General features: G+C 33.7%; 3 protein-coding genes across 7 annotated transcripts in view; 1 reads left to right on the forward strand and 2 right to left on the reverse strand.

The window, feature by feature from the left end:
* Positions 1-4,923, reverse strand: part of Aps (diphosphoinositol polyphosphate phosphohydrolase 1 Aps) — a 230,910-nt gene extending 225,987 nt beyond the window's left edge. Inside the window, exon 1 of the mRNA XM_069832038.1 lies at positions 4,513-4,923. Coding sequence (XP_069688139.1) covers positions 4,513-4,611 — 99 coding nt within the window. The 5' untranslated portion in view covers positions 4,612-4,923. The remainder of the gene's footprint in view (positions 1-4,512) is intronic.
* A 171-nt stretch (positions 4,924-5,094) lies between these two features.
* On the forward strand, positions 5,095-27,621 carry LOC138703826 (inositol hexakisphosphate kinase 1-like). 3 transcript variants are annotated; one of them, XM_069832036.1, is made up of 6 exons: positions 5,095-5,532; positions 5,609-5,882; positions 6,201-6,418; positions 13,832-14,007; positions 15,914-16,169; positions 20,765-27,621. In XM_069832036.1, exons 2-6 carry the CDS (start codon positions 5,674-5,676, stop codon positions 21,244-21,246), a joined length of 1,341 nt encoding a protein of 446 aa, XP_069688137.1. In that variant the 5' UTR covers positions 5,095-5,532; positions 5,609-5,673; the 3' UTR covers positions 21,247-27,621. The 3 variants fall into 3 exon arrangements, with proteins under 3 accessions (XP_069688137.1, XP_069688136.1, XP_069688138.1); XM_069832035.1 differs by having other exon boundaries at positions 5,635-5,882; XM_069832037.1 differs by lacking the exon at positions 5,095-5,532 and adding an exon at positions 5,997-6,100 and having other exon boundaries at positions 5,756-5,882.
* The window catches only part of Cc2d2a (Coiled-coil and C2 domain containing 2A), a 144,832-nt gene continuing 123,213 nt past the window's right edge, over positions 6,118-27,736 (reverse strand). The window contains exons 27-28 of one of the 3 annotated variants that reach the window (XR_011333270.1): positions 13,817-13,980; positions 6,118-6,442 (exon numbers count right to left, since the gene is read on the reverse strand). The gene's annotated coding sequence lies outside the window, so the exon portion shown is untranslated. Of the gene's footprint in view, positions 6,443-13,816; positions 13,981-21,082; positions 21,214-24,044; positions 24,175-27,736 lie in introns of those variants that run through there. The other 2 variants (XM_069832033.1, XM_069832034.1) reach the window with 2 other exon arrangements.

Below are 27,736 nucleotides of genomic sequence, written 5' to 3' on the forward strand. Positions count from 1 at the left end.
TATTAATGTTACTGAATCTCCAAATATACAAACACTATTTAGTTGTGGACATTAGGATGATACTGGATAACACTGCCACGTTCAGTTATCGGTTATTTACTTACAATATGCGAGTGACATGGCACGTGATTTCATACGTCACTAGACCAATAAATCTTGCATGCTATTAAAACCAAATGAAGTTAACCTATTTAGAACTCCATACACATAATGTAATTTAAAAGCAAATAAAAAAACTACTATTTATATTTCAGTTATATACACATACTAATATTCTGATTCTAAGTTAGCATTTCTTTTGCAATGACACTAACGAGTATCTACAGCAACTTGTACCAATCCCACAGGTGTCAAACTTTTATTTCACACTTGTTAGACATTCCCCTTTATAATACAATGAGTTTGGAAAAATCTTCGCCCGTATGTGAACAAATAATAATAATAATAATAATAATAATAATAATAATAATAATAATAATAATAATCTACTGGGTGCAAATTAACGAGAAAAAACATGGCTTTAATTTTTACTATTTGTATTACAAGGAAATGACTATACGGAGCCCATTTTGCACTTTATGCTTTAATTTTACTATTTCTATAATAAAATTTGTGGGTAATTTCCTAGAAGACGGGCAAAATCCAACATGGCTGACGAAAACTACCAAAACGTTCTGCCAACTATGAAGTTCAAATGTCACCAAACATTACAAAATCAAAGATGGAAAATCATACATATATTCATATTTTTAAGGAAGAAAAAGCCCTTCGAAAAATGAAAATATGTTTAATTTTTCATCTTTGATTTTTATGGTGTTTGGTGGCATTTGCACTTCAAAGTTGGTAGTACTTTTCTGGCAGTTTTCGTCCGCACTTTACCCCCACAAATCACTAAAACACAAAACAAAACAATAATTTATCACCTAATCAAACAAAATTCAATCCTCATTGACGTCTTCAAAGACAACCACTTCACTTGCATTATGACACAGGCTTCAAGGCAATCTAAACTTAAAGCCAACAAAGAACTAAACCACGACTTTGTCGTACAGTCAACTTCACATAACTAAACCATGTATTTACACAAAATGAAATTCTCTTTGAACTCTTATTACACCTTAACTTGTACGGAAAATTCAATGAACAATTCCTTGGAATCACAGGAACAGTTTTCTCGTCAACAATCGACACAATTTTTATTCGCCAGCGAAAGAACTGAACCAAAATCGACATAAAATTTAATACTCTGTTCTATGTTCACACATCTTTCACAGATACCATAAAATGACAAACTTTCAATAGCTTTACCCATCAGGCACAATATAACACCACTCACGTCAAACAACCAAGAACAACTTACTGACGTCATTATCCATTCAAAATTAACGAAAATTCTAGAACACATGATGACAACTATAACCAATCAAATCGAAAGAAAATCATAAAATGACAAACTTCCAATAGCTTTAGTCAGCAAAACAGTATAATACCACTCACGTCAAACAACCAAGAACAATTGACAACGTCATTACCCATTCAAAATTAACGAAAATTCTAGAACAAATGACAACTATAACCAATCAAATTGAAACATCATCAATGCGACACCTAGTATAAAAACCTAGAACTAACATATAAAAGTTACTAAAAATCACTAACATTTAACTCTAAAGTAAAAAAGTTGGTAATACTTAGCACATCCAACCAGGTGCCCGTCTTCTATGAAATTACCAATTTGTGATATCGAAAGTACGCTTACTGAAGTTATTACACATGTCTTATTAAAAAACGATTCTGAAGTTGCAGAAAATCGTACTCACTTCCCTCTTCAATCTCCTTCCTACTTTGTTTATAAAATATCAAGTAACAGATGATTCTTAGAAAAAAATTGTAACAAATTTAGCCTATACTAAATTAAAGGCGCGCATAAAGTATAACGTGTGTGTACGTACAATATAAAATGAATGAAATAACAATCTGGCAAAAAAAATGTGCACACTTCAGGAAATTGTTCTCAAAATTAACATTTCAAAATTAAAAATTATTTTTCCCTATAGACCTACTAATACAGACGTGGACAAATTATTAGCAAAATTGGAGATTTTTATTATATATTTTTACAAAATATGATTCTTCAATTTAGACTACAGTTGACATCTTTGCGTATTACCAAATTATTAGAAAAATGGAAGATTTGTATTGTATATTTTCACAAAATTTGACTCTTCAATTTAGACTACAATAGATATTTTTGCATATTTACAAATTATTAGCAAAAGGGAAGATTTTTTTGTATATTCTTTTACAAAATTCGACTCTTCAATTTGGACTACAGGTGACATTTTGGATATTTCCAACTTATTAGCAAAATTGAATATTTTTATTATATATTTTTACAACATTTGACTCTTCACTTTAAACTGCAGTTGACATTTTTGCATATTTACAAAATATTAGCAAAATTGAAGATTTTATTATATATCGTTTAAAAAATTTGACTCTTCGATTTAGAATAGCCTATATTTTTGCATATTTATATCTACTGTAATTATAGAAATATGCAAAATTGTCAGCTGTAGTCTAAATTGAAAAATCAAATTTTGTAAATGGAATTATCATAAAAATCGTCAATTTTGTTAATAATTTGTCCACGTCTGTAATATACCTCAAATAAGACAAATTCGATTAAACTTTGGTACACAGTGAAATTCTACTGTAACCGCTTAAACAAAATAATTAAAAGCTATAGTCTAATTGGGTTTAAACGTCAATATAGTACCAGTACTCCTGTCTAACAAAATTTCATTTTTATTCACAACTGTTACTGAATTTAAAAAAAATGATCCTTGCAGTGTCCATGGAGTTTATTCTTACAACATGATGTTTACATGTAAAATGTGTAGGCCTACTACTTTTAAGATGACTGCATAACTTACATATTCCTCGACTTAGATCTAGAAAACAAATGGGCCTAGGGTTAAGATGTAAAAACATGGAACAAATGCCTTAGAAAAAACAGTTAAAATTCGAAGCTAATAATTTAAAATTTTCAATAGATTAAAATGCATAGCTACCAATTATTACAACTTACCTGAGATCAGTTTCGAACTTTTACATGCCTAGGCCTATATACTCAAAATAAACCTAAGCCTAGACTTCACCTAATGAGATAATGTAAGATATTTAAGATTTTAAAACAGGCTATACAAAATGACTGCAATACAAAACTCCTTGTTAAAACTGCAATATAAATTCTATTAAATATAATATAGGTCTATGTGGTGTTTGGTCAAAACATAACTTACAAAAAAAACCTGTTTTGAAATAAGTTACAAGCATTTTTATTTTCAGTTTTCCTATATAAATCATAATACGTAATTCTAGTTTACATAAAAATGTGAATGAAAATAACATAAGATTAAATTGAGATCACGGTTATAGGCCTATCAAGAATTTTTTTTTATATAGGGCTGTTCTTTCAACCAAAAATGACAATTCTGGAGTTATGTTCTGACCAAATACCACAGATATATCAAAATAAAATGTAGTTAGGTTGTTCTGGAATAAAGAACTGTCAACTGAACCTGATTCAAATATCTCTTTGGATTCAACAAATGAGCACACAGCTGAATCAATGCAAATGACAACCATCCATTTATACTAGTGTCCCTTTAAACTTTTAACAAACAAGATATAGTTAGGCCTAAATACATTGCTTATCATATAGAACTTCCACGAGTCAATCTAAACTCATCAACCGGTATGTAAAAGTGAAGATACAAAAATCCACAACTACGACTAAAAATAAATGAAACTGAAGTTAATTTTCCAGCTGTTTGAGGATCATAACGCCAAGTTGATAAAAGGTACACGTTTAGGTATCTGGGACTGGTCAGGTTATGTTAAACATAATGCAGAATGACAATTTAAAATCTGTTTCCTGATGCATTTCAGTGTGTAATTCTTGTGCTTGTTGACTGCAGATAATCGATTTAAAAATTGTCAAAATCAAACGGTTAACAATAATATGAATTTTGGATCCAAGTGATGAATAGGTTCAATCGTGTTAAAACAATAGCACACACATGCTGATCATGATCGTTATCTAGGCAATAACTGCCTACAAATGAATAATAAAATTGGGGTCATAAAATGGTATTTTGTACGCAGTGTCCATTCATCCACAAAATAGCCTCTTAAATATAAACAAAATATGCATAATATTAAAACATATTTCATCCATCGCACTTCACTGGTGTACCCGGACACATTCTATTACAGAAATTTAAAGCGACTTGTAGCACTAGAGCTCAGTGAACCGAAGCAACACCTAAGCATGCGTTACACGCGTGTACCACAAGCAAACAAACAAGCATAGTCCTCTTCCCTGCAACAGTATACTAAATCTAAGTCTAATTGATAAAAGATCGGCTTAATTTTACAGTCTACGATTATGGAGGATAAAAAATAAAGTGAAATAAATATTATGTACAATATATGAAGTTACGGTACCTCTTTTTCCAATTCGCTTTTTACGCAGATACAAGCTGCCCGTCTCCTGAAGCCTTCTTCATCATATATTCGGGTTGAATTTGGCTTCTCTTTCACCATGGTTATCCAAATTCCGGTTACTCCAAATGCGAAACAAATATGAAACTAGCCAATCAGATTTTCACTAAAAATACTGAATATTATCCGGTAAATTCTCACCGTTGTAGCACCTTATTGCCCGCCATAATACAACTTACTTTATTATGTTCTGCAAACTTAATGCCATTTACGTAAATTTATTCGACAATCACAGACGACCAAACTTTACACAATTTGCCGATCGCGAAAAATGAGCACTGAAATCAGCACCCTTTATCCAAAGACTACGAAGATACAAGTACACTAACGTCCATGTTGGTTGCTTGCTAGTTGTGAATGAAATGAACAGTCGATCAGCTGGCCGGGCTGTCTGCGAAAAAGATTTGAGTCAAGTTAAATACTATTGTAATGCCTGAAAGATATAACAACTTTATACCTTTAAATATTAACATTTTAGAAACAATGTAATTTAATAAGAAAGGTGAATTTTATTACATCCCCAATATTATTATTAGTATATTTTATTTATTTATGTTTACACATAATAATGACAGTACTTACATTGAATTACATATTCCTTAGCAGACGTCTTGTTCATAAATTTCGTATTTACTATTTACCAGAAAATAGTTATGACTTTCAAGAAGGAATTTGTTGTTGTAAGCAGTTCTCACGGCGAGATTAATCTGACAACGCTATAAATAAATGTGCTTGAAAGTGATTTTCATAATACTGACTTTTATAACTAAAACAGTGCGTTCTTAATGAACACAGTATTGATTTTTTGCACCTTCTACTTACTGCTCAGTCTGAATACTTGCAACATCTCCGGATCTAGTGAAATTTTATCTTCTCTGGTTTTCAGACAATATTCAAACAAGTTACATCTTATATATGTTATCATAACAGATGGAATCCACGCCAGAAAATAATTACATTCATGTAAGTAGCTTTGTGTGAGATGTGTAACTGTCATTGTATTTTTTTTAGGACTAAAAAAGGTTTTGTAGGTAATAAGTGTGTTGTCATAATATTTTGTTTTAGTTGGAACCCTTTATACATCAAGTTGGAGGACATTCATCAATGTTGTCTCTGGATCAAGCAACTGTGTGCAAACCACTTGTTCCAAGAGAGCTCCAATTCTATGAAACTATACCGGAGGCTGTGAGAAAATTTACTCCAAAGTTTTACGGTGTCATTCAAGTCAGTGTTGTACAAGAGGAGGGAGGATATGTCACACTTATTGCCACACCTCCGGATTGTTACAAGCCTATGCAGTCTGTTGACAAAAGGTGTGTTTCGAAAGTGACCAGAGGTTTGTTTTATAATGTAATAATATTCCATTTTATACCTTTCATTTGACATAATTCTTGCTGTGAGCACTTACCGAGAATGTCTCCTCGCAGGATACAAACAAGAATCACTTGATGTGGAACTTCCAGATCCTACTGTTTTCTCCTCCATGGACATGAAACTTTAGTAGTATGAAATCTGTAAGGCTTCATTCCTGGTAAGTGTTTACAGATATTTGTTTTTGTTTTTGAGTGATAACATAAAGAAGATTACTTTAGACATAGTCTTCCTGCAAATTATATCATTCTATCCCACAGCCACAGGATCCGTATGCGTAGATCTGGCAGCATTGAAGTTGATAGCAACGTTGAAGGATTATTTCATGAGGACCAACCTGAAGAAGGAGCTTCGGGAGCGTCTTCTTCAAGTAAAGAAGTCAAAAAGGAGACAGCTCTCAATCCGTGGGTTCTGAAGTGCCATCGAACACAACTACAGGAGCTGATGGCCAGTATACATGCTGACAATTCTGTTCCAAGTATCCTTTGTGTGTCATTAAGTTCTAGGACAAAACATAGGCATATTTAATAGATGTTAAGTAACTGAAGAAATATAGCTGAATATAAAAGAAGGAATTCGTTCGTTTATATTCAGCATTTACATTACAGCTGAGTGAAACCTTGAAGAAGTAAAATAGGCTATTAAAACTTACAAAATTTTTATTGTCCTCTAGTACACAGTTGAGGCATCATAAATTAAAATTTAGACTTAATATAGAATGAAACAGAATGCATGTGGTAGGTATATAGTGCAATTGTTTTTAATTAATACCAGTTTTATTCAAATAAATACCGATAACTAGCCTACATCTTTCCTATATGAAGGAAAAGAAACTTTAAAATTTTCAACCACAAATGCAATACCACACATAGTAAACTGTAACATATTTAATATGACTTCTCTGCATCTTATTTTGAAGTGGGGTTATGCAAAGCAGTTGTTTTATTTTTCCAAGAGTTAATTACACTTTGTATGCTGCCGAAGAATTAATTATTGTATTCTACATGGGTCAATTCCTGAATGAATGATTTTTTTTTGTATAATTAAATCGAAGTAGGCTATATTTGAAAATGAAATTGTCTGTTCCTCCCTATAGTTTATCATGAAAAAAAAATGCATAACAGTCCAGCAAATGAAAATGTTGTTGTTTTCTAATGCCAGGCATTTGACAATAAAGTCATTTGATCTCTTGCACTCCAATATTTTTCAAAGATATTGTCATGGCCAGCCACTGAAGCACAGATTTTGAGGTGTTCCGAATCCATTTCTTGGTTTGAGTTGCACAATGGGCAGTTAGGGGACTGATATATTCCAATTCTATGCAGGTGTTTGGCCAAACAATCATGGCCTGTTGCCAATCTAAATGCAGCTACAGACGATTTGCGTGGTAAATCGGGAATTAACTGTGGATTTTGATGCAGAGAGTTCCATTTTTTCCCTTGGGATTGTGTTATCAAATTTTGTTTGTTGAAGTCTAAGTATGTAGATTTAATAAATCTCTTCACAGAGTAATACGTAGATTTAGTAACAGGTCTGTAAGTAGCAGTGCTGCCCTTCTTTGCTAAAGCATCTGCATTCTCGTTTCCCAGGATTCCACAATGGGATGGTATCCATTGGAATACAATTCTTTTATTGAGTGATATTAATTGAGAGAGCATTTTAGTTATTTCTGCTGTTTGAGATGAAGGTGTGTGTTTAGAGACTATTGATAGAATAGCTGCTTTGGAGTCTGACAATGTAACTGCATTCTTAAATTTATTGATGTGGCATAGAAGATTCCTGAGACTTTCACTTATTGCTAATATAGAATGAAACAGAATGCATGTGGTAGGTATATAGTGCAATTGTTTTTAATTAATACCAGTTTTATTCAAATAAGTACCGATAACTAGCCTACATCTTTCCTGTATAGCTGATGTTATACCGCCAGCATTCCATTGTAAGATGTTTAGTTGATTCTGTACCATTAAAGTAGTCCCCGGCCGGAGATCCGATTGGGGGACTATTTAACTCTGGATAATTTTACCTTAATGGTACTCATTTCATATTGGAGTGAAAATGGCAAGTTGTAGCCGATTTAAGTGAAAACCATATTTTAACGTTTTGGAGGCTACTTCATTCACACACAGCCCCCAGAATGTCTGGAGGACCACACCTGCTGTTGGTCGACGGGTCCATTGGACCTAGCTGGGAGATCTTGTTCATCACCAGGTTTCCCTCCTTAAGCCACTGGAGGACGATTTTAGTGCCGTAGCAGGTCAGCACTAGGAACAGAAAAGTAGAAAGAGGAGGAAGGAAAGGGAAATGAACCCCTAGGCCTCGAATGCTCTAATGCCATCGGGGTCGAAGAAAGTAAGAGTTCAGTCAGAGGACTGGATAGGAAAGGGTAAAGAGGGAATTAGGTATTGAATAGAGGAAAATTATACCAAATTCAGTCATTAACTCAACAAGCTGACCAGTGCTAATTGATGAGTAGCCCCTCCCTTGTAAAATTATGCTTACTAACAGCTGCACCACGGGAAGGTAGGGATGGGACATTGGGTATTTGTCCAGGTTGGTTCCTTAAAGCTCTCCCCCCTGTATCCAACAGATACCCTTTTGCAGCTCTTGGAGTGCAAGAGGTCAAATGACTTTATTGTCAAACGCCTGGCATTAGAAAACAACAACATCTTTCCTATATGAAGGAAAAGAAACTTTAAAATTTTCAACCACAAATGCAATACCGCACATAGTAAACTGTAACATATTTCATGTGACTTCTCTGCATCTCATTTTGAAGTGGCGATATGCAAAGCAGTTGTTTTCTTTGTCCAAGAGTTAATTACACTTCATGTGCTGGCAGAGAATAAATTATTGTATTCTACATGGGTCAATTCCTGAATGAGTGATTTTTTTGTATAATTAAATCGAAGTAGATTTGAAAATGAAATTGTCTGTTACTCCCCACAGTTTATCATGAAAAAAAAATTGCATAAAAGTCCAGCAAATGAAAATATTGATCCAAGTGAAATACTACATTAGGAAAGATACTTGCAATGGAATCAAAAGGTAAATTACAATGTTACGAGTGAATGTATCAGAAATAAAAGAGTTTATGATGAAAGAGTGATGGAACGGAGAAAAATTCTCTCCAGCGCCGGGATTTGAACCCGGGTTTTCAGCTCTACGTGCTGATGCTTTATCCACTAAGCCACGCCGGATACAATCCCGACGCCGTTTAGAATCGTCTCGAATTAAGCTCCATCTCTTGGGTTCCCTCTAGTGGCCGCCCTCTGCACTACATCATAGATGTCTATGAACGCAGGACCGAAGTCCATACATGTGTTGAGGTGCACTCAGATGAGTGACTGATTGGCCGGGATCCGACGGTATGGGCGCCGTCTTAAATCACAAAGTGATTTATTACGCATATCATATATATATATATATATATATATATATATATATATATATATATTTTGATGTACCGAAGTACATATGATATTTCCATGCAGATATTCTGCGTCATCACATGATGAAAGAGTGATGGAACGGAGAAAAATTCTCTCCGGCGCCGGGATTTGAACCCGGGTTTTCAACTCTACGTGCTGATGCTTTATTCACTAAGCCACGCCGGATACAATCCCGACGCCGTTTCATCTGAGTGCACCTCAACACATGTATGGACTTCGGTCCTGCGTTCATAGACATCTATGACGTAGTGCAGAGGGCGGCCACTAGAGGGAACCCAAGAGATGGAGCTTAATTCGAGACGATTCTAAACGGCGTCGGGATTGTATCCGGCGTGGCTTAGTGGATAAAGCATCAGCACGTAGAGCTGAAAACCCGGGTTCAAATCCCGGTGCCGGAGAGAATTTTTCTCCGTTCCATCACTCTTTCATCATGTGATGACGCAGAATATCTGCATGGAAATATCATATGTACTTCGGTACATCAAAATATATATATATATATAAAAAAGAGTTTATGTTAAAAATATTTACAGGAGCTGATGGCCAGTATACATGCTGACAATTCTGTTCCAATTATCCTTTTTGTGTCATTAAGTTCTAGGACAAAACATAGGCATATTTAATAGATGTTAAGTAACTAAAGAAATATAGCTGAATATAAAAGAAGGAATTCGTTCGTTTATATTCAGCATTTACATTACAGCTGAGTGAAACCTTGAAGAAGTAAAATAGGCTATTAAAACTTACAAAATTTTTATTGTCCTCTAGTACACAGTTGAGGCATCATAAATTAAAATTTAGACTTAATATAGAATGAAACAGAATGCATGTGGTAGGTATATAGTGCAATTGTTTTTAATTAATACCAGTTTTATTCAAATAAGTACCGATAACGAGCCTACATCTTTCCTGTATGAAGGAAAAGAAACTTTAAAATTTTCAAGCACAAATATATGATATTCTTATTGAATTTGGTATTCTCAAGAAACTATTTCGATTAATTAAAATGTGTCTCAGTGAAATGTACAGCAGAGTTTGTATAGGCCAGTTTCTGTCAGATGCGTTTCCAATTCACTGTGGGCTAAAGCAAGGAGATGCACTATCACCTTTACTTTTTAACTTTGCTCTAGAGTATGCCATTAGGAAAGTCCAGGATAACAGAGAGGGTTTGGAATTCAACGGGTTACATCAGCTGCTTGTCTATACGGATGACGTGAATATGTTAGGAGAAAATCCACAAACGATTAGGAAAAACACGGGAATTTTACTGGAAGCAAGTATATAGATAGGTTTGGAAGTAAATCCCGAAAAGAAAAAGTATATGATTATGTCTCGTGACGAGAATATTGTACGAAATGGAAATATAAAAATTGGAAATTTATCTTTTGAAGAGGTGGAGAAGTTCAAATATCTTGGAGCAACAGTAACAAATATAAATGACACTCGGGAGGAAATTAAACACAGAATAAATATGGGAAATGCGTGTTATTATTCGGTTGAGAAGCTTTTATCATCCAGTCTGCTGTCCAAAAAATCTGAAAGTTAGAATTTAGAAAACAGTTATATTACCGGTTGTTCTTTAGGGTTGTGAAACTTGGTCTCTCACTTCTAGAGAGGAACATAGGTTAAGGGTAAGTGTTCGCGTAGGCTTCCGCGGCTGGTGTACATGGTGCGTGGATAAGCTTCAGGGCTTCTACTGCGTTGTCTTGGTGTTATTGGCTGACATTTCGACCACGACACAGCGGTCGAAATGTCGGCCAATAACACCAAGACAACGCGGTAGAAGCCCTGAAGCTTATCCATACACCATAGGTTAAGGGTGTTTGAGAATAAGGTGCTTAGGAAAATATTTGGGGCTAAGAGGGATGAAGTTACAGGAGAATGGAGAAAGTTACACAACACAGAACTGCACGCATTGTATTCTTCACCTGACATAATTAGGAACATTAAATCCAGACGTTTGAGATGGGCAGGGCATGTAGCACGTATGGGTGAATCCAGAAATGCATATAGTGTTAGTTGGGAGGCCAGAGGGAAAAAGACCTGTAGGGAGGCCGAGACGTAGATGGGAAGATAATATTAAAATGGATTTGAGGGAGGTGGGATATGATGATAGAGACTGGATTAATCTTGCTCATGATAGGGACCAAGGGCGGGCTTATGTGAGGGCGGCAATGAACCTCCGGTTTCCTTAAAAGCCAGTAAGTAAGTAAGGCAATACACAGTAAACTGTAACATATTTCATATGACTTCTCTGCATCTCATTTTGAAGTGATGTTTTCTTTTCCCAAGAGTTAATAACACTTTGTATGCTGCCGAAGAATTAATTATTGTATTCTACATGGGCCAGTTCCTGAATGAATAATTTTTTTGTATAATTAAATCGAAGTAGATTTGAAAATGAAATTGTGTGTTACTCTCCACAGTTTATCATGAAAAAAAAATTGCATAAGAGTCCGGCAAATGAAAATAATGATCCAACTGAAATACTACATTAGGAAAGATACTTGCAATGGAATCAAAAGGTAAATTACAATGTTACAAGTGAATGTATCAGAAATAAAAGAGGTTACGTTAAAAATATTTACTGTAATTTATTGAAACAGATCAATTTTCTATAAATTATACATTAGGAAAATAGGAAGGTCGTTACAGTCAGTGCAATATTGCAATATTGTGCAAAATTTCTTCGTAGTATGCTGCAATAGAACGAGATCAGTGTATTTAATTTCATGTGTAGTGCGGTTTTTAAGTTCGTGAATACAGTAGGATCAGTTAGCATACACTTATTTGATGTAAACTCCCCCCCCCCCCAAAAAAAATTTAGGGTAGTTCATCATCATCATCCTTCACGAATTAGGCCTCTGTAGACCTGTTTCGGCCCCATCTAGCAGTCTTCTTAAAGGTCTTCCTGGTCGACTATGTCCTCTAGGTTTATATTGCATCATAATTTTTCGGATTCTTGAATTTTCCATTCTTCTTACATGATCTAGCCAATTGAATTTGTATCTGCTGATTTTTTCTTCTACTGACTCTACTTCTAATTGTTCTAAAATTTCTTCATTCCTTTTTCGGTCTAAAAGAGTATATCCTGCTGTCCTCAAAAATTTCATTTCCGTTGCTTTGATTCTGTTCATGTCTTTTTTCTTTAATGACCAAATCTCGCTTCCGTATAAAAGGGTGGGTAATGCTAGTGTATTATATATTTTTATTCTTGTAGATTTTTGTACTAATTTAGCTTTTAATGCATTGTTTATTATTCCTAGAATTTGTGTAAATTTGGTAATTTTCTTGTTCACATCTTTTTCATTTTGATAAGATATTTCACAACCCAGATAATTGAAATTTTGCACTTGTTCGAGGCATTGGTTATTGTGTATTATCTTACTTCTGACTGGGTCTTGTCCTAAAAATGCCATTACTTTTGATTTTTGTGCTGAAATTTCCATCCCAAAATCTTTTAATATTTTATTTAATGTATACAATCCTCTTTGTAAATTATCCTCTGAATTGGAAATTATGACTTGATCATCGGCATAGAGTAAGGTATTTAATGTTAGAGCACTGGTTATTTTGATTCCTGATGTGTAGATTTGGTTCCATTTTAAAATAATTTCATTTATATAAATATTAAATAAAGTTGGTGATAGTGGACAACCTTGTCGAACTCCATTATTAACTAATTTTCTTTCGGATATACAGTTATTTATTTTGACACTTATTTTGCTGTCTGTGTAGATTTCTATTATATTTTGCAATAGCAAATTTGAAATATTTTTTTCTTGTAATATGTCGAATAAAAGGTCTCTTCGGACTTTATCAAAAGCTTTCACAAAATCAATAAAAGCTATATGGGTTTCTAAATTAAATTCTCTTCTTTTTTCTAACAATAGTTTGATACTAAATAATGGATCTACACATGATCTTCCTTTTCTAAAGCCATTTTGACACTCCAGAAGGAAAGTTTCAGCATGTTTTTTTAATTTTTCATTTAAAATCCTACTAAATATCTTATAACATGTGTTGAGGATACTAATCCCTCTATAGTTTTCAACATTCTGTTTATCTCCTGTTTTATATATGGGAATAATTACACTATTTTTCCATTCTTCCGGTAAAGTGGCAGTCAGATATATTCTGTTTAGGGTAGTTAAGTCTGGTAATTGAGTTGGTCATTCGATATCTCGAAACTGTGCAAGCACACAAATAATATTTCTGCTTTCCTTTGTGGTGTGTGACATACTTAATTAAACAATAATTTGGATTAAAATTTAAATTGTTGTGTTGTACTGGATTAATCAGAAGTAGGCCTACTGGAATATGTCATTTGTAGCTTATTTCCTGTATTTGGTACAATTGCTGTGAAGTGTCCTCAAAACCTACCATTACAAAATAATTTACAAGATGAAGTGAAGAATAGGTACCTTAACTTGTAACAGATTTTATCCTTCTCGAGAATCTCACATGGAAGTTTACATTCCCTTGTATTCTTGATCTGAAAATGGGAACTCGTCAGTACGGAGATGCAGCCAGTCTTCCGAAGAAGCAGAGCAAGATGTTCAAAGTTGTTAGTACCACATCAGGGAAACTGGGTGTCCGTATTGGTGGGATGCAAGTATGTATTCCCATAGAAAATAAAATGAAAACATTTTATATAGAGATATGTACAGTAATTTGTCATAATATAAGATTATTTAATTATTGTATTAATATAAATTGGCTATATTAAAATGATAATAATTAATTTATAGCAAATAGTTTTATATTTCATGACACATAAACCTTTATCTGACTAATTGTTTTAGAGCATATAAGTTTTACATTGTAAAATTACTTTCTACTTCTTAAGGCTTTGTATTTAAACTCACTTAAAAAGAAACTCCTCGTAGAGATTTTGAATTTTGTTTGAAATAAGCAGTGTTCTTTTCATTGTCTCACATGTGGTAGCACAGTATGTATTCTGAAATATAAGACTAGTACATAGGTTGGATAAAAAGTAATGGCAACACTGCTGTCACGTGACGATGGTGTGTTCGAGAGCTGCCAGCTGTGTGGACATGAATAAGGACTGTTAGATGAGTTTGTGCAGCCAGTGGCGACAGTACTCTATCAATCTACTGCAGTGTGTAGAATGTTGACTTTCTTAGGGATAGTGCGAGCGCCCTAAGACCACGTTTACAAAACTACAGCAACGTTCCTGGATCAAAATTGAAGTGACACGAGGTCGTAGTGCACAAGAATGTTTTCAGGGAGTGCATGAAGCATATGCCGATGCAGTATTGCCATATCACACAGTGGCACGATGGGTTATAGCGTGCCGGGAAGGCAGGGATGCCGTTCAGGACAGCCTCCATACAGGACGACCCCACAGTTCAACTCCTTGCTTCCCTGTTGGATGCTGATCGCCGATGGACTGCGCAGCAGAAGTCTGAGTATGTCACAAAACTGTACTCCACATTCTGCAAGACATTGGTGGTACAGAACCCCATCATTCTTCATGATAATGCAAGGAGTCACATCGCTGCTGCTGTCAAGGACCTCTTGTGCCGCTGGCAATGGGAGATTCTGGAACATCCTCCGTACTCACCCGATATGAGTCCATGCGATTACGATCTTCTCACCAAAGTGAAAGAACCACTGCGAGGGACCCGGTACAATACCAGAGATGAACTTATCTGTGCTCTAGGGCGGTCAATACGGAACATCAACAAAGATGGACGCGCTGATGGTGTACGACGCCTTCCAAACATTTGGCAAAAGGTAATAAATAAGGGGGGCGACTATATAGAAGGTACGTAAATGTTGTACCCCTGTGAATAAAGCCATGTCAGAAATATCGAACTGTTGCCATTACTTTTTATCCAACCTATGTATTTCTTAATTTCATGCATGCCAAAACAATAGAAATGGGAGCTATCACCAAACATACTCTATTCTCGATCTGAGTCTGAAACAGAAATGATAATAGATACAACTTTTTAAATCATACGAGGTGAAGATGTTGATTCTGAATATTCATGAATTTTTAAAAATTTGGTTCACCCAAGAATTCTGAGTGATTGTCACAATTGAGGACCATTTTTGCAAAACTTGCTAACTGAAAAAAACTAAATTTTACAGGAGACACAAAAAACTGAATGAAGACAAATAGGTTATAGGTGCAACCATCACACTTTGACACACTATAATGAAGAGAAATAATTCAATTTTACTAAGATAACTTTAACATCGTGTTGTGGCCTGCTTTATGTTAACAAATCCACCAAAATCTCAATTTTGCAAATTTTGCAGTTAGCAAGTTCTGCAAGAACAGTCCTCAATTGTTCTTCTCTATGCACACGAAGTTAGTTCTATAGGTATTTAAATTAAAATGATCTAATGATTCGGAAGTTAGTACATTTGATCGGTTTGAAATTCAGAGTCTCAGAAACACATGACAGAGATTACGAAAATAAGAAACAGCACAATGGTTTGTAATATAATGAAGTAGATTGTAACGTTTACCATTCTCATTCTGCTAGGTATATCAGGTTACCACACAGCGTTTCTTATGTCGCAACAAATTCTACGGTCGCAGTCTATCTGTGGGAGGGTTTCAGCAGGCTTTGCGTCAGTTCTTGCACAATGGGGCCAAGCTTAGGTCAGACGTTCTTCCTCCTCTCATACGACGTTTAGAAGAGCTCGTTTACATTCTGGGAAGACAGGATGCTGTTCGATTTTATACGACATCTTTACTACTCCTCTACGAAGGAGACGATTGTCACAGTGGCACCTCAGGTTAGTGACGTCATGATGTTCTTAGAAGTGTAAGATTCCCCCAATTTTATTAGAAGTGTGATTTTATGTATGATGCATGAGCCACAATTATTTTAAATTTAGTCTAAGTTTTAATTTATTTATTATTAGCAACTTCCAATAATAAATTATTTAAAAAGCAAGCATTTCAACTGATTTTAAACACTGATTAGTATTCCATTATATATATATATATATATATATATATATATATATTCACTTTTGTTATTTTTAATTTTTTCTTTGCGTGAAATTTTTGGAAAAAAAAAAAAAAACAAATATTTTTCTAAGTTAGGAATCTTTCAATCTTTCAAAAATTCAATAAATCAATTAAAACTAAAGTATCATTTATGTATATAATACATTTTGAATCTTGCATACACTACTTGAATATAATTGAATATAATTAATTGATTAACTAGTGGACTTACTCGTGTTAATCAATTAATTATATATAATAATAATTATTACTCCATTTTATTATTGCATAATATTTTGCATTTATTTTACAATTGTATTGGGCGGCCGGGTAGCTCAGTTGGTAGAGCAGCTGGCTACGGACTGGAAGGTCTGGGGTTCGATCCCAGATGGTGACAGGATTTTTTTCTCGTTGCCAAACTTTCAGAACGGCCCCGAGGTTCACTCAGCCTCCTATAAAATTGAGTACCGGGTCTTTCCCGGGGGTAAAAGGCGGTCAGAGCGTGGTGCCGACCACACCACCTCATTCTAGTGTCGAGGTCATGGAAAGCATGGGGCTCTACCTCCATGCCCCCCCCCCCCCCAAGTGCCTTCATGGCATGTTACGGGGATATCTTTTACCTTTTTTTTACAATTGTATTATTTAATATTTTTCATTTCATTTTATTATTTGTACTTCCTAGTTAACCGAATCTTCTATGTTTTACCTGATATAATTTCATTGTATTTCTTGTATTATTATTTTGATATTCATCACTTTCTTTTGCTTACATATATTTGATATAATTTCATTGTATTATATTATTCTTTCTTGTATTATTATTTTGATATTCATCACTTTACTTTTGCTTACATATATTTGATTATTAAAAATTAAATAATTAAATCATTATTTTAGTGTAGGCTTAAACTTGTAATATTACTTTTTCATTATATAATGTAAACTCCACTCCCGGCCACAAGCTTTTGCTTCATCGGGAGTGCCAACCAAAAGTGAACCATTATTATGATCGTTCAAATAAATTATTATTATTATTATTATTATTATTATTATTATTATTAGCCCACAAGAGAAATGATATGACAGGAATTATATAGCAGTTTAGAATGCATTGTAAATATTATTGAAAAATATACAATTAATTGGAGAGATCATATCCAGAGAATGCAAGACACCAGAATAACAAAGGTCACCTTCTGGTATAACCTAGGGTGACTAGATTTTCAAAATAAAAAATCGGGACATTTATTAAAGTTGACATGAATCAACATTTTGTCTAAACGTTCATTATTACTTGTGTTTATATTATAATGTCTGTGAGCAATAAGGTCCAGTTTTTAAGTAATAATCACTACACTGTTTACAACAATTTCTAAACAGCAGTATCTTAAAGACAATATATTTTGCCTGTTTTCATTCCATTATGTCCTACAGAATAATATTTTTGGGAAATTCTGCAGATAGTAAAAATATATTCTTATTACAAAAAAGAGCCATTAGAATAATAGTTTGAGCAAAGGCTAGAGAATCATGTAGATTATTATTTTACAAAAATGAGAGATTCTGACCTTAACAAATCAGTACATATACTCTTTAATAAATTTCCTCTTATGTAACAAAGAAAATTTTCCAACCAATTCAGCCATACATAGTATAAATACCCGCAGAAAGAATGATTTTCATATGCCATCATCAAATTTATCATGCTATCAATGGCGATAAAAATGTTCAATAGTCTTCCTGAAGACATTAAGAATCATAGCACTATTTAAGGTAAAACTAAAAAATTACTTAATATCTCACACTTTCTATTCTGTAGATGAATTCTTGACATTTCACAGTACTGTGTAAATATTTTAATACTATTAAATTGTAAACATTGCATTGTATAAAATATTATTTTTATTAAGGTATTAATTCTGTACATATTTCATATTTGCATTTTATATGTTAAACGTAAGAATTGGACATGTTCTTTATTCTATGCTATAATGCAAATGTAAGAATATTATGGAGCGAATAAATATATCTATCTATAATTAGACTATAATAATTATACCAGTACATAATAGAGTAGCATGGATACTTGGCTTAAGTCATTGTTGACAATTTTTATATGCATCTTAGCTAACACGTGGTTACCAACATGTGGTCTTAACACATTAAACTCGTATCTAGTTTATGTATACTGTATTACCATAATTATAATATTTGACGTGTTCAACGTTGACTTTTAGTGAATAACTTTACTGTAGAATGTATGGAAATGATGTATTAAATATTATAGCATGGCAAATCGTTTATAATGTTAACTTTATGGCACAAGTTATGCCAATATAATAGAAGTCAAGACGTTTTAGGTTGCCATGGTAATATCACAGTCTAGTATATACAGTCACGAAGCTTGAGTTGTGAGGGTGCTAGGAACAATTGACTGTGCCAGTAATATTTCGCATTGTCTGTTATGAGGCGATAGTAGAGATCCTAGTGGTTAGCAACTATCTATGGATGCATATTTACTACATATTGAGCTTCGTGACTGTATATACTAGACTGTGGTAATATTTTACGACTTTGGTACAATAATGTGACATATTATGCACGATTTTCAATAATGATAAAAACTGTTTATAATGCTGGAATACAAATAAAATTTTTAATCACTCTCTCTGTGACAACCAATACATTAGCAACAATAAAATCCATACATACATTCCTTAATTTATAACTTCTTCACAAACAACATTACAAAGAAAAGGCCCACAATTTAAAATTACATTTAGATACTAGTAATGTTAAAATATTATATAGTACATGAGAGTAAACACATTTTATGTGTTTATGGAAAACCGTATAAAATCTAATTTTACTGTAAAGTACTATTATTATTAATAATTGATATTTAGATGGTAGTAAATAGTCATAAGAAAAGTAACTGAGATGTTTCGCTTTCGAAATACAGTAGTGTGCAAATTAATCTGAACAACCTAATTACTTATGCAAAAACACTCAAACGGGATAAAAAAAGGATCTAAGACATACCTCAGTAATCTATGTGGCCTCACTTGTTCCTAATAACAGCTCTGAGACGATTTGGCATGGATTCCACTAATTTCCCACAAACATTCTTCATTTATTCATCGCGAAACTATACACTAATGAGGGCAGAAATCATCTTCTCCTTTGTAGAAAAATCCATTTTTTGCATTCTTCTTTTGCAAATTGACCACAAGTTCTCAATGGGGTTGATGTCAGGTGAGTTGCCTGGCCAGGGGAGTACCTGAATATTCTTCTTGTTGAAGAATTCTGTAGTTTTTCGAGACGTATGGCATGGTGCCAGGTCTTGTTGGAACACACCTCTGCCATCCAGAAATGATTTTTGCAGCTGGGGTACGATTCTGATTTCCAATAAGTGAATATATTTGTCAGAATTCATCATTCCCTTGATAGGTATTAATGCTCCAGGCGCTTCATGTGTAAAACAACCCCAAAACATTACTTTAGGGGGGTATTTGGGTGCTTGTTGGAGATGAGCTGCTGTTACTTTTTCGGATCCTTTCCGTACGTAAGAAACACGGTGGCCGTGGACCTCGAAATGAGACTCATCGGAAAAAAGTACATTCTTCCAGTCATTCACTGTCCAGTGTTGATGTAATTTTGCCCACATTAAGCGTTTTTTGCACATAACAGGGGTTAGCAGTTGCTTCTTAATAGACTTACGAGCCCTTCGTCCAGCTTCCAAAAGCCTACGCCGCACTGTTGTGACATGAATATTCGCCCCAGTGGTAGCCATTAACTCGCGGGTTAAGTCGACAGCAGTTAGTCTAGGATTTAATTTACTTTTCCTAACAAACGATCATCTGCAGGTGAAGTCTTCCTTTTCCGGCCACAGTTTCCTTTTTTCTGGGGTGTGATGGATCCAGTCTCCCTGTATCGTTTTATGATCGAATTAACAGTAGCCAAACCGATGTGACATTCTGCAGCAATTTGCCTCTGTGTCATAGAAGAATGCTCTGCTAATGTTATAATTTTAGACCGTTTTCGTGGAGTTGTAGCCATTTGTGAAGATGACAGAATGTACACAGGATTGCAGTATTAAGTCTTCAACAGAACTGAAATGCTTATAAGTACAAAACGACAGGCAAAATGTCACATATTATAAAAAAAATAATAACGGCAGACCTTCAACAATGGAATTACACGTACTACAGATGTCAATTAAAGCGGTATGAGCAGCTGTGAGGCCAACAATGACAGAAAATGTAAAAATATGTCGTGTTCGGATTAATTTGCACGCTATTGTACGACGCATTTCTTTGTAATTATCAGTTTATTTGCTATTCAATTATGAGATATAATAATGCACTTTTTTCCTCAGGTACAGTTTACGACTTCGACAAGGCTAGAGCAAAAAGTTTAGAGAAGGAAAGCCGAATATCATTCAGTCGTGACCATAATGCAGACTCTTTGAGGAATGAATTTAAAGTTGGACATCTTCATCGGAGGAGCTCAAGCGTAGAGACACTGTCAGGTGTGTTTGATAAGTCACTGGATGATTTAATAGCAGCTTCAGATGATTCATGCAAATCTCCGCCTGGATCACACCATCGTCGCAGCAGCAGCACTGCGACTTTCGAAGACATCAAACTGAATTCGTCATCATCTTTTGAGGCATCGGTACCTTCTTCACCTCTTCCATCTCCAGAGCCTCTCGTTGACGTCAGAATTATTGATTTTGCACACTCTACTCACAAGGGTTTGGATGATCCTGTAGTATACTCCGGCCCTGACCGCGGATTCCTCTTCGGACTTGAAAACATGATCGCACTGTTGAAAGGGATCGAAAGAGACCACGGGTGAAACAAATTTATATTTGTAGGAAATACCAATGAATCATAATACAATTATGTTTATATGGTATGTGTATGTTCGATCGACCTTCTTTTTTTTCTTCTATAAAAGAAAGGGCCATAGCATTGTTAATTTTTATACACGATCCATTGTTATGAAATAATATTAAGTCACTACTATGCACTATAGATTGTTTACAATTTCTAAATTTTAAACACAAAGATAGATTTAGCTTTATCCCCCAGGTTATATAGCTTTAAGCAATAAAGTTTGGTATGGCCTGAGTTACTGGCAGCTTCCAGCATTTGGTGCCACAGAAATATGGATCTCGTGATCCTAGAAGCTAAGTGTCTGATATTATCATCCTGTATAAAGAGTATTGTTGAAGATATAATGTAATAAACGGTAGATGCTGAGATTGTGTACAATATTTAGACTTATTTTTGTGTAAGCAATAATGCTAATGACAAGCAGAGTGCTTCTAACTGTAACTGTCCTGCTAAAGATGTGTCTTGTGTGATAAATTTATCAGTGACTTTATGGATGCATTTCCTTGCAAGTGATTTTCATACATTACAAAAGGGAAAGGTATACTTCTCAAAATTAATTTTAATTTTGGTACATGTTAGGCACAATTATCTATTCAATATAAATTTAATTACTATTGGACAAAGTATATTAATTTTAGGCGGAAAAAGACCAAAATGTACAATGTAATAATTAAAACATATTAGTCAGTGGCGTAGCATGAAATTTTGAGCAGGGGAAGCTAACTCAAGTTGTCTTTCATGCAATATGAGGAAACGTATTACAAAAACACAGTCTTAAAATAAATAGTAGTCAATTTCAAGTCAGCAGTCGAAGATTGGTTGGAACATCGTAAGTAACACCAATAAGGCTTGACCTCAGATGATACGTAGTAAAATATGATTTCACGGTTTACACATATCTCTAACAAATAGACACGTATACGTATAACATTAGCTCACTCCCTGTCATACTTAGAGAAATCACAATATTAGTATCATTACGTAAGTATGCGTCTGTCTTTTGGTTGTGTCCTTCACTGACAGCAAGGGAGTCGGTCATTTGTTTTTTAAATCACACTTTTGTTCGTAAGTCAGTCTTGATAATACAATTGTCCTAAAAAAATTCAAGTAAATTAGGGTCAGGAACTGTTATTTCGCTCATTATTTATTATATCAGCCACAAAGCACACTAACACTTCAACTGAACACAACTGACGAAAAGGGATAACTCGGAAACTACTTATTTTAAATGTTAAAGCTAGCTTCTTGCGAGCCTTGCGACTAGAGTAGTTTAGTTAGAAAGGGATGGAAAATCTGCGGGGTGGATTACACAGAAGAAACCAGTCTGCTTGGAAGCTGGTGTCTGCAGGCTTCTTGTTTACTGCTGCATCACAAATCATCCTGAGCTGCCGCATCACAATATTTAATGCGTAAATATAAATTCTATTAAAATTAATAAATAATTTTCTCCATAAACTGCAGGTTTATTATGAAATTATTATTAACTGGGGAAGCTAAGCTTTTTAGCTTACATTGACGCTACGCCACTGATATTAGTATTGTTTTGAAATTATATGAACTGTAATGTTACGTTAAAGATGCTAATGAGCAATCTCAACTGAGTTCTAAAACTGAACATTTATTTTTTACGAAGATCAAAAATATAAGTTACATTTATGCTACAATTTATTTAAAATAAAAATTCATTTGATAAAATTCTAGAGCCGATGATAGATCAGCTACTATTATTCAATCTTAAATATTCTATGAACTACGTAATTAATATTCTGCTTCTAACCATTTCATTTGCATTCAGTAGTCTTTGATTGCCACATCAATTTTAACGATGTGCTGTTATTAAAGATAGGTAGAAAAATTGTTTCTTCAGAGAAAGGAATCTTAGTACACTATAAGTCGCGACGCTGTTATTCCCGGTGTGACTCCTCCTCTTTGCTTACGTCTTATGAAGTGAAGGCTCTATAAAGTCTAGGTAGGTAGTATCGTTCGCTATTTTTGTTCTTTCGTTGCCGAGCTACCATACGAGGAATCTATTTGCCACACCGTTAAACATTATCATGTCGTAGCTCCTATGATAATAAATCAAATTCACTGTAATTCAGCAAATAATTGAGCAGCAAATAACATCTTCATGTGCTTTCTGCGAACGCCAACGAAAGAGCCAAAATGGCGGGCGATTATATTAAGTATTTATCGAGCCTTAAGTAATGAATAACTTCTTCATCAGCGAATCATAAGATGCACACGTTTAAATGTAGACGACCTGCAACGCGATTGGCTGCCGGAAATTAGAGCGACGGGACTATAATTCCGTCTCTTTCAGTCATTCTCGTACGTAATTAATTGGTCGCTTTGATCAGTACATCTGTATCAAATGTAACAATAGTCTCTTGATTAGAAGGTAAGTTTATTTATGCGAATGAGAAGGCAGGTCTGTTAAGAAGAACAAGAAAATCGATATTCATATATTTTTCAAAATTGAAAATATATTTTTCTGTTGCCATACATATATTCTTATTTATGAGTGCCCTCCTCCAATACTTGTAAAGCACAAACGGTAATTAGTTCCTTTCAGCATAATTCACTAAAAGAATAATTGATCATACTAAAATACAGTGAAACCTTTCTAACCTGGACATGTATGGTTCAATAAAAATTTGTCCAAGGTAGAGGGAAGTAGAAAATTGTTCAGCATGCAATGCAAAGAAAATTACTGTACATAATGTTGAGGAACTACTGTATTCAAATACCTTGTCATTTAGTTCGTCATTAACAGTTTTGCGATTCTTTTCCTTCCCACTGCAATTTTGTTCCATGCATTTAATATTGAGGTCCTATTGTTATTAATATTTTAAACTGCTGATTTAGAAATTCCAAATTCTTCTGCCTCCTGTGAAGTGAAGAAGATGATGATGATTAATTATATTTGAACCTTCTAGTTTCATGATATACAGTAGAACTTGGTTATAATGACATCCAAGGGATCTTGAAAGTTATGTTGTTATAAACGAGTGTCGTAGTAACCGAGATTCACATTATCAATCTAGTGACGTGGAAAATGAAAAATAATAAACATAATTAGGCTTATTTTAGATTTATGTATTCACTTTTAAGCATACCATGAACACAATAAAATACATGTACAATGATAAATACAGTATTCTGTATTAAAACAGTTTGTTCATTATTCACCAAACTTATTTATTGAGGAGTGAAGTAATCAGTCATTTTACTCTGTTGTCTCCTACTTGCCCAATATAGACTTTCTAAATTACATTCTATGTTCATTATTTCAGTTGCAATTTCACTGCTCCTTCTCCTAGCTTCATACTCCCTCCTCTAGCTTCATAGAAATGTTCACAATTCTAATGGCTTCAAAGTGTCACTCACTTCTTTTAGTGGCCATACTGCGTTAAAATGCGTGCACTTAGTGAAAACTTCCTGTCGAAATTCACCACATGCAGGTACCATTAATACCGTATGAATTCGGGCAGGTTACAATGGGATGGGAAATCTGCCTTCATTCCAGGGGTCTGTGATAGAAGGGAACAGTAAAGGATTTGCCAGATTTCAGCAAAATATTTCTTAAAATACTTTGGATCTTAGAAAATTGTATTCCAAACTGAGGTTGAAAATGACGTTATATGCGAGGTAGACGCATATGTGTTTGTCGTATTAAGCAAGGTAGAAAAGCATATGTCTTATGGGGAATTAGTTGGGACCACAGAATATTTGACGTTATAGGCGAGGTGTCGCACAAAACGAGGTCGCTATAACCAAGTTCTACTGTAGTTTCATTTCCTATTTGAGAGTCCTTCAAATTGTATCACGTGACTTTTATATTTATTATAATAGAGAAAAAAGAAATTACAAAATGTTCCTTGTGGCTATACAACAGACCAACCTCGTTCTAATCTAAAACCTTCACCGTTCTAAGGTACCATCCCATATAATTAAATGTGCCCAAACATACGTTGAATGAGTGAGTTGAGAGAAATGTTTTTTATGCTGTTTTCTCGACTTCAAAATTTTAATCAGTTTATTTAAAAAAAAAAAAAAGCTCCTTGCAGAACAGTTATTGTCAGATTGGTCTGACACTTCTCACAGAGGACAATATTAAATATTGATAAACGAAATTTAATTAGCATTTTATGGATTAATATTAAATTCCTTCAGGGCATATTCATATTGCACTTAGATTAAAATGTGCTGTAATGTTAAATTCATGAAATTAAAAAAAAAAAAAAAATATTGTAACTATTTAGACTAAGCTCAAAAAGCCAATTAATTTTTTATTTTCATGACTATTTTGAGCAAATACAAGGAGCCTTTTTAGTGACATCAATATAAAATATATTTAAAAATATCATTTCAGAAGTATTAGCCCTAATGGCACCAAATTTCGTACAGGTGATAGTATTGCATGTTTATGTAGTTTAAAATTCATAAATTTTGGATGAAAATTGTAGAAGTTTTAAAAATCACATAAGCTTCCTTGTAAGTAAAAAAATATTTGCTCTTATTTCCCTTACATTCTGTATAAATTCTGCTAGCTTTACTTTTGTTTCACCATTGTTGCTGAGATGTGTCCTGTTTTATAAACTGACTGAATTAATATCTATCTTTTGTTTTGCTATTGTATTATAAATTTGTACAAAGAGGCTGATGTATTTCTTTTGTCCATTGTCGTCCTAAATATGGTGGTACACTTCAAAATGTAAACAATTGTTTTTATTTATAAAACTAACATGTAATTTAGCGCAGTAATCAGAAAAATGAGTATTCAATATTGTTGACATCAGTTCTTAGACTATAATATCTAAACATTTTCGTTATCTCGTCTTTCAGTATATATGTTTTCTCCTGGGGGAAGCACAAAGAAACTACACAATATTAAAGCTTCTCGCATCTTTAATCTCACTGTATTAAATAAAATCTAATTATTGCTTTCAGCCATTACATATTTGACTTCTTCCATAACTCAAATTGATTTAAAAACTTCAGTGTGTTCACCTCTTAAACATTATTAAATTTAGTATCCTCCTAATGGTACAGTTTTTACTTATACAATAAACATTTAAGATATAGAATATAATGTTAATTATTTCATTGAACAAAGATAAACTTGCACTTACTAAGACAAAAAGGACCACAAAGTGAAATAAATGACAATATAATATAAAAAAACAAATATGAATTATTTATCAGAGATTTGAATACTTTTAAAATGGTACAGTTTATAAGAATCTGATTGTGAGGTACAGTACGTAACAAATTGATGATAATTTTAGGAATATTGAGAAGATATAATTCTGTCATTCAATTTCACAGTTTGAGTGTTAATCCAAAATACTGCACTGAATTCATCAAGTCACTGACTGTATTATTCTTGAAGAAAAATTCTCTTTATATAGTGATAATATATTACAATAAATGCATAAGTACATATGTAATAATAACTGTTGTGCATTTAACTGGTCTTGTTGCAATATTAAGTGACAGCATAGCTGAAAAAATGGTCCAAAGAAGTTGTACAGAAACATCTTAAAACAACGGAAATTGGAATAGGAAAAAATGTATTTTAATAATTCCTATCTACATATTCACATTGTTACTGGATAACCAGCTCCATTTGAACCCCTTTTTATCATATTAAGGTTTGAGAAATTTAAGTATTAATTTTAAATGTCTGATGTTTTTCATCAAAGAGATTCTGAAACACATTTTCTGTACAACATTTTTGGTGTCCTGGTATCTATCTGTTCTATTCTGAGTACAACTTAATGATAAGTCAGATTTTCTAATGTAGCCATGGTCATTCAGAGGAGAGAAAGGCACAAAATTATCCTTGAAAGATATCGACAAAGAAAAAAAATTGCTTGCTGCACAGTGAAACGCAAGTATGAGGTCTGTATTACAGATGAAAGCACATACGGACACTAACGTGCACAAAAATGCTTAGGCATTAAATAATAATATTGGATTTATAATCACACTTTTATTATAAGACATAGTGAAACACAGAATATAAGGGTACAGTAAATTTTCCTTCAAGTTCGCTAATAAATAAATTACTATATAGGTTATATTGTATTTTCTCTCACATGATACAGTCATAGACGGTTGACAATATAAATTCTAGCAGATAAAAGTTTAATAAAAGCCTGTAATCTTAATTATAAACATACCACCTAAATAACTTTTGAAGTGACATGAAACTTGGTATGTGGGGATAACCATATACTAAGAACTCAATAATGGTATTACCGAGTTTTTTCTACTTCCGGTTTAACCGGAAGTAACTCCAACTCTCTGATTTTAAATGGAACACCCAATATATTTTTTTATTTTTGAATAGTACTCATTAAGAGTTTTTCAAAAAGTACCCACACTCGAAACTTCTGTAAAAATTCAGTGTTGCTAAGTCAAGAAAACAGAAAAGTGTATTGAAT

The sequence above is a fragment of the Periplaneta americana genome, chromosome 7 (genome assembly GCF_040183065.1).
Source record: "Periplaneta americana isolate PAMFEO1 chromosome 7, P.americana_PAMFEO1_priV1, whole genome shotgun sequence".
NCBI lineage: Eukaryota > Metazoa > Arthropoda > Insecta > Blattodea > Blattidae > Periplaneta > Periplaneta americana.

Bases quoted from the DNA above. Each gene is read 5' to 3' on its own strand.
- LOC138703826 (XM_069832035.1), top strand. From the start codon at position 5,500: ATGGAATCCACGCCAGAAAATAATTACATTCAT. The intron at 5,533-5,634 runs GTAAGTAGCTTT...ATTTTGTTTTAG, and splicing joins CAGAAAATAATTACATTCAT to TTGGAACCCTTTATACATCA. The intron at 16,170-20,764 runs GTTAGTGACGTC...TTTTTTCCTCAG, and splicing joins TTGTCACAGTGGCACCTCAG to GTACAGTTTACGACTTCGAC.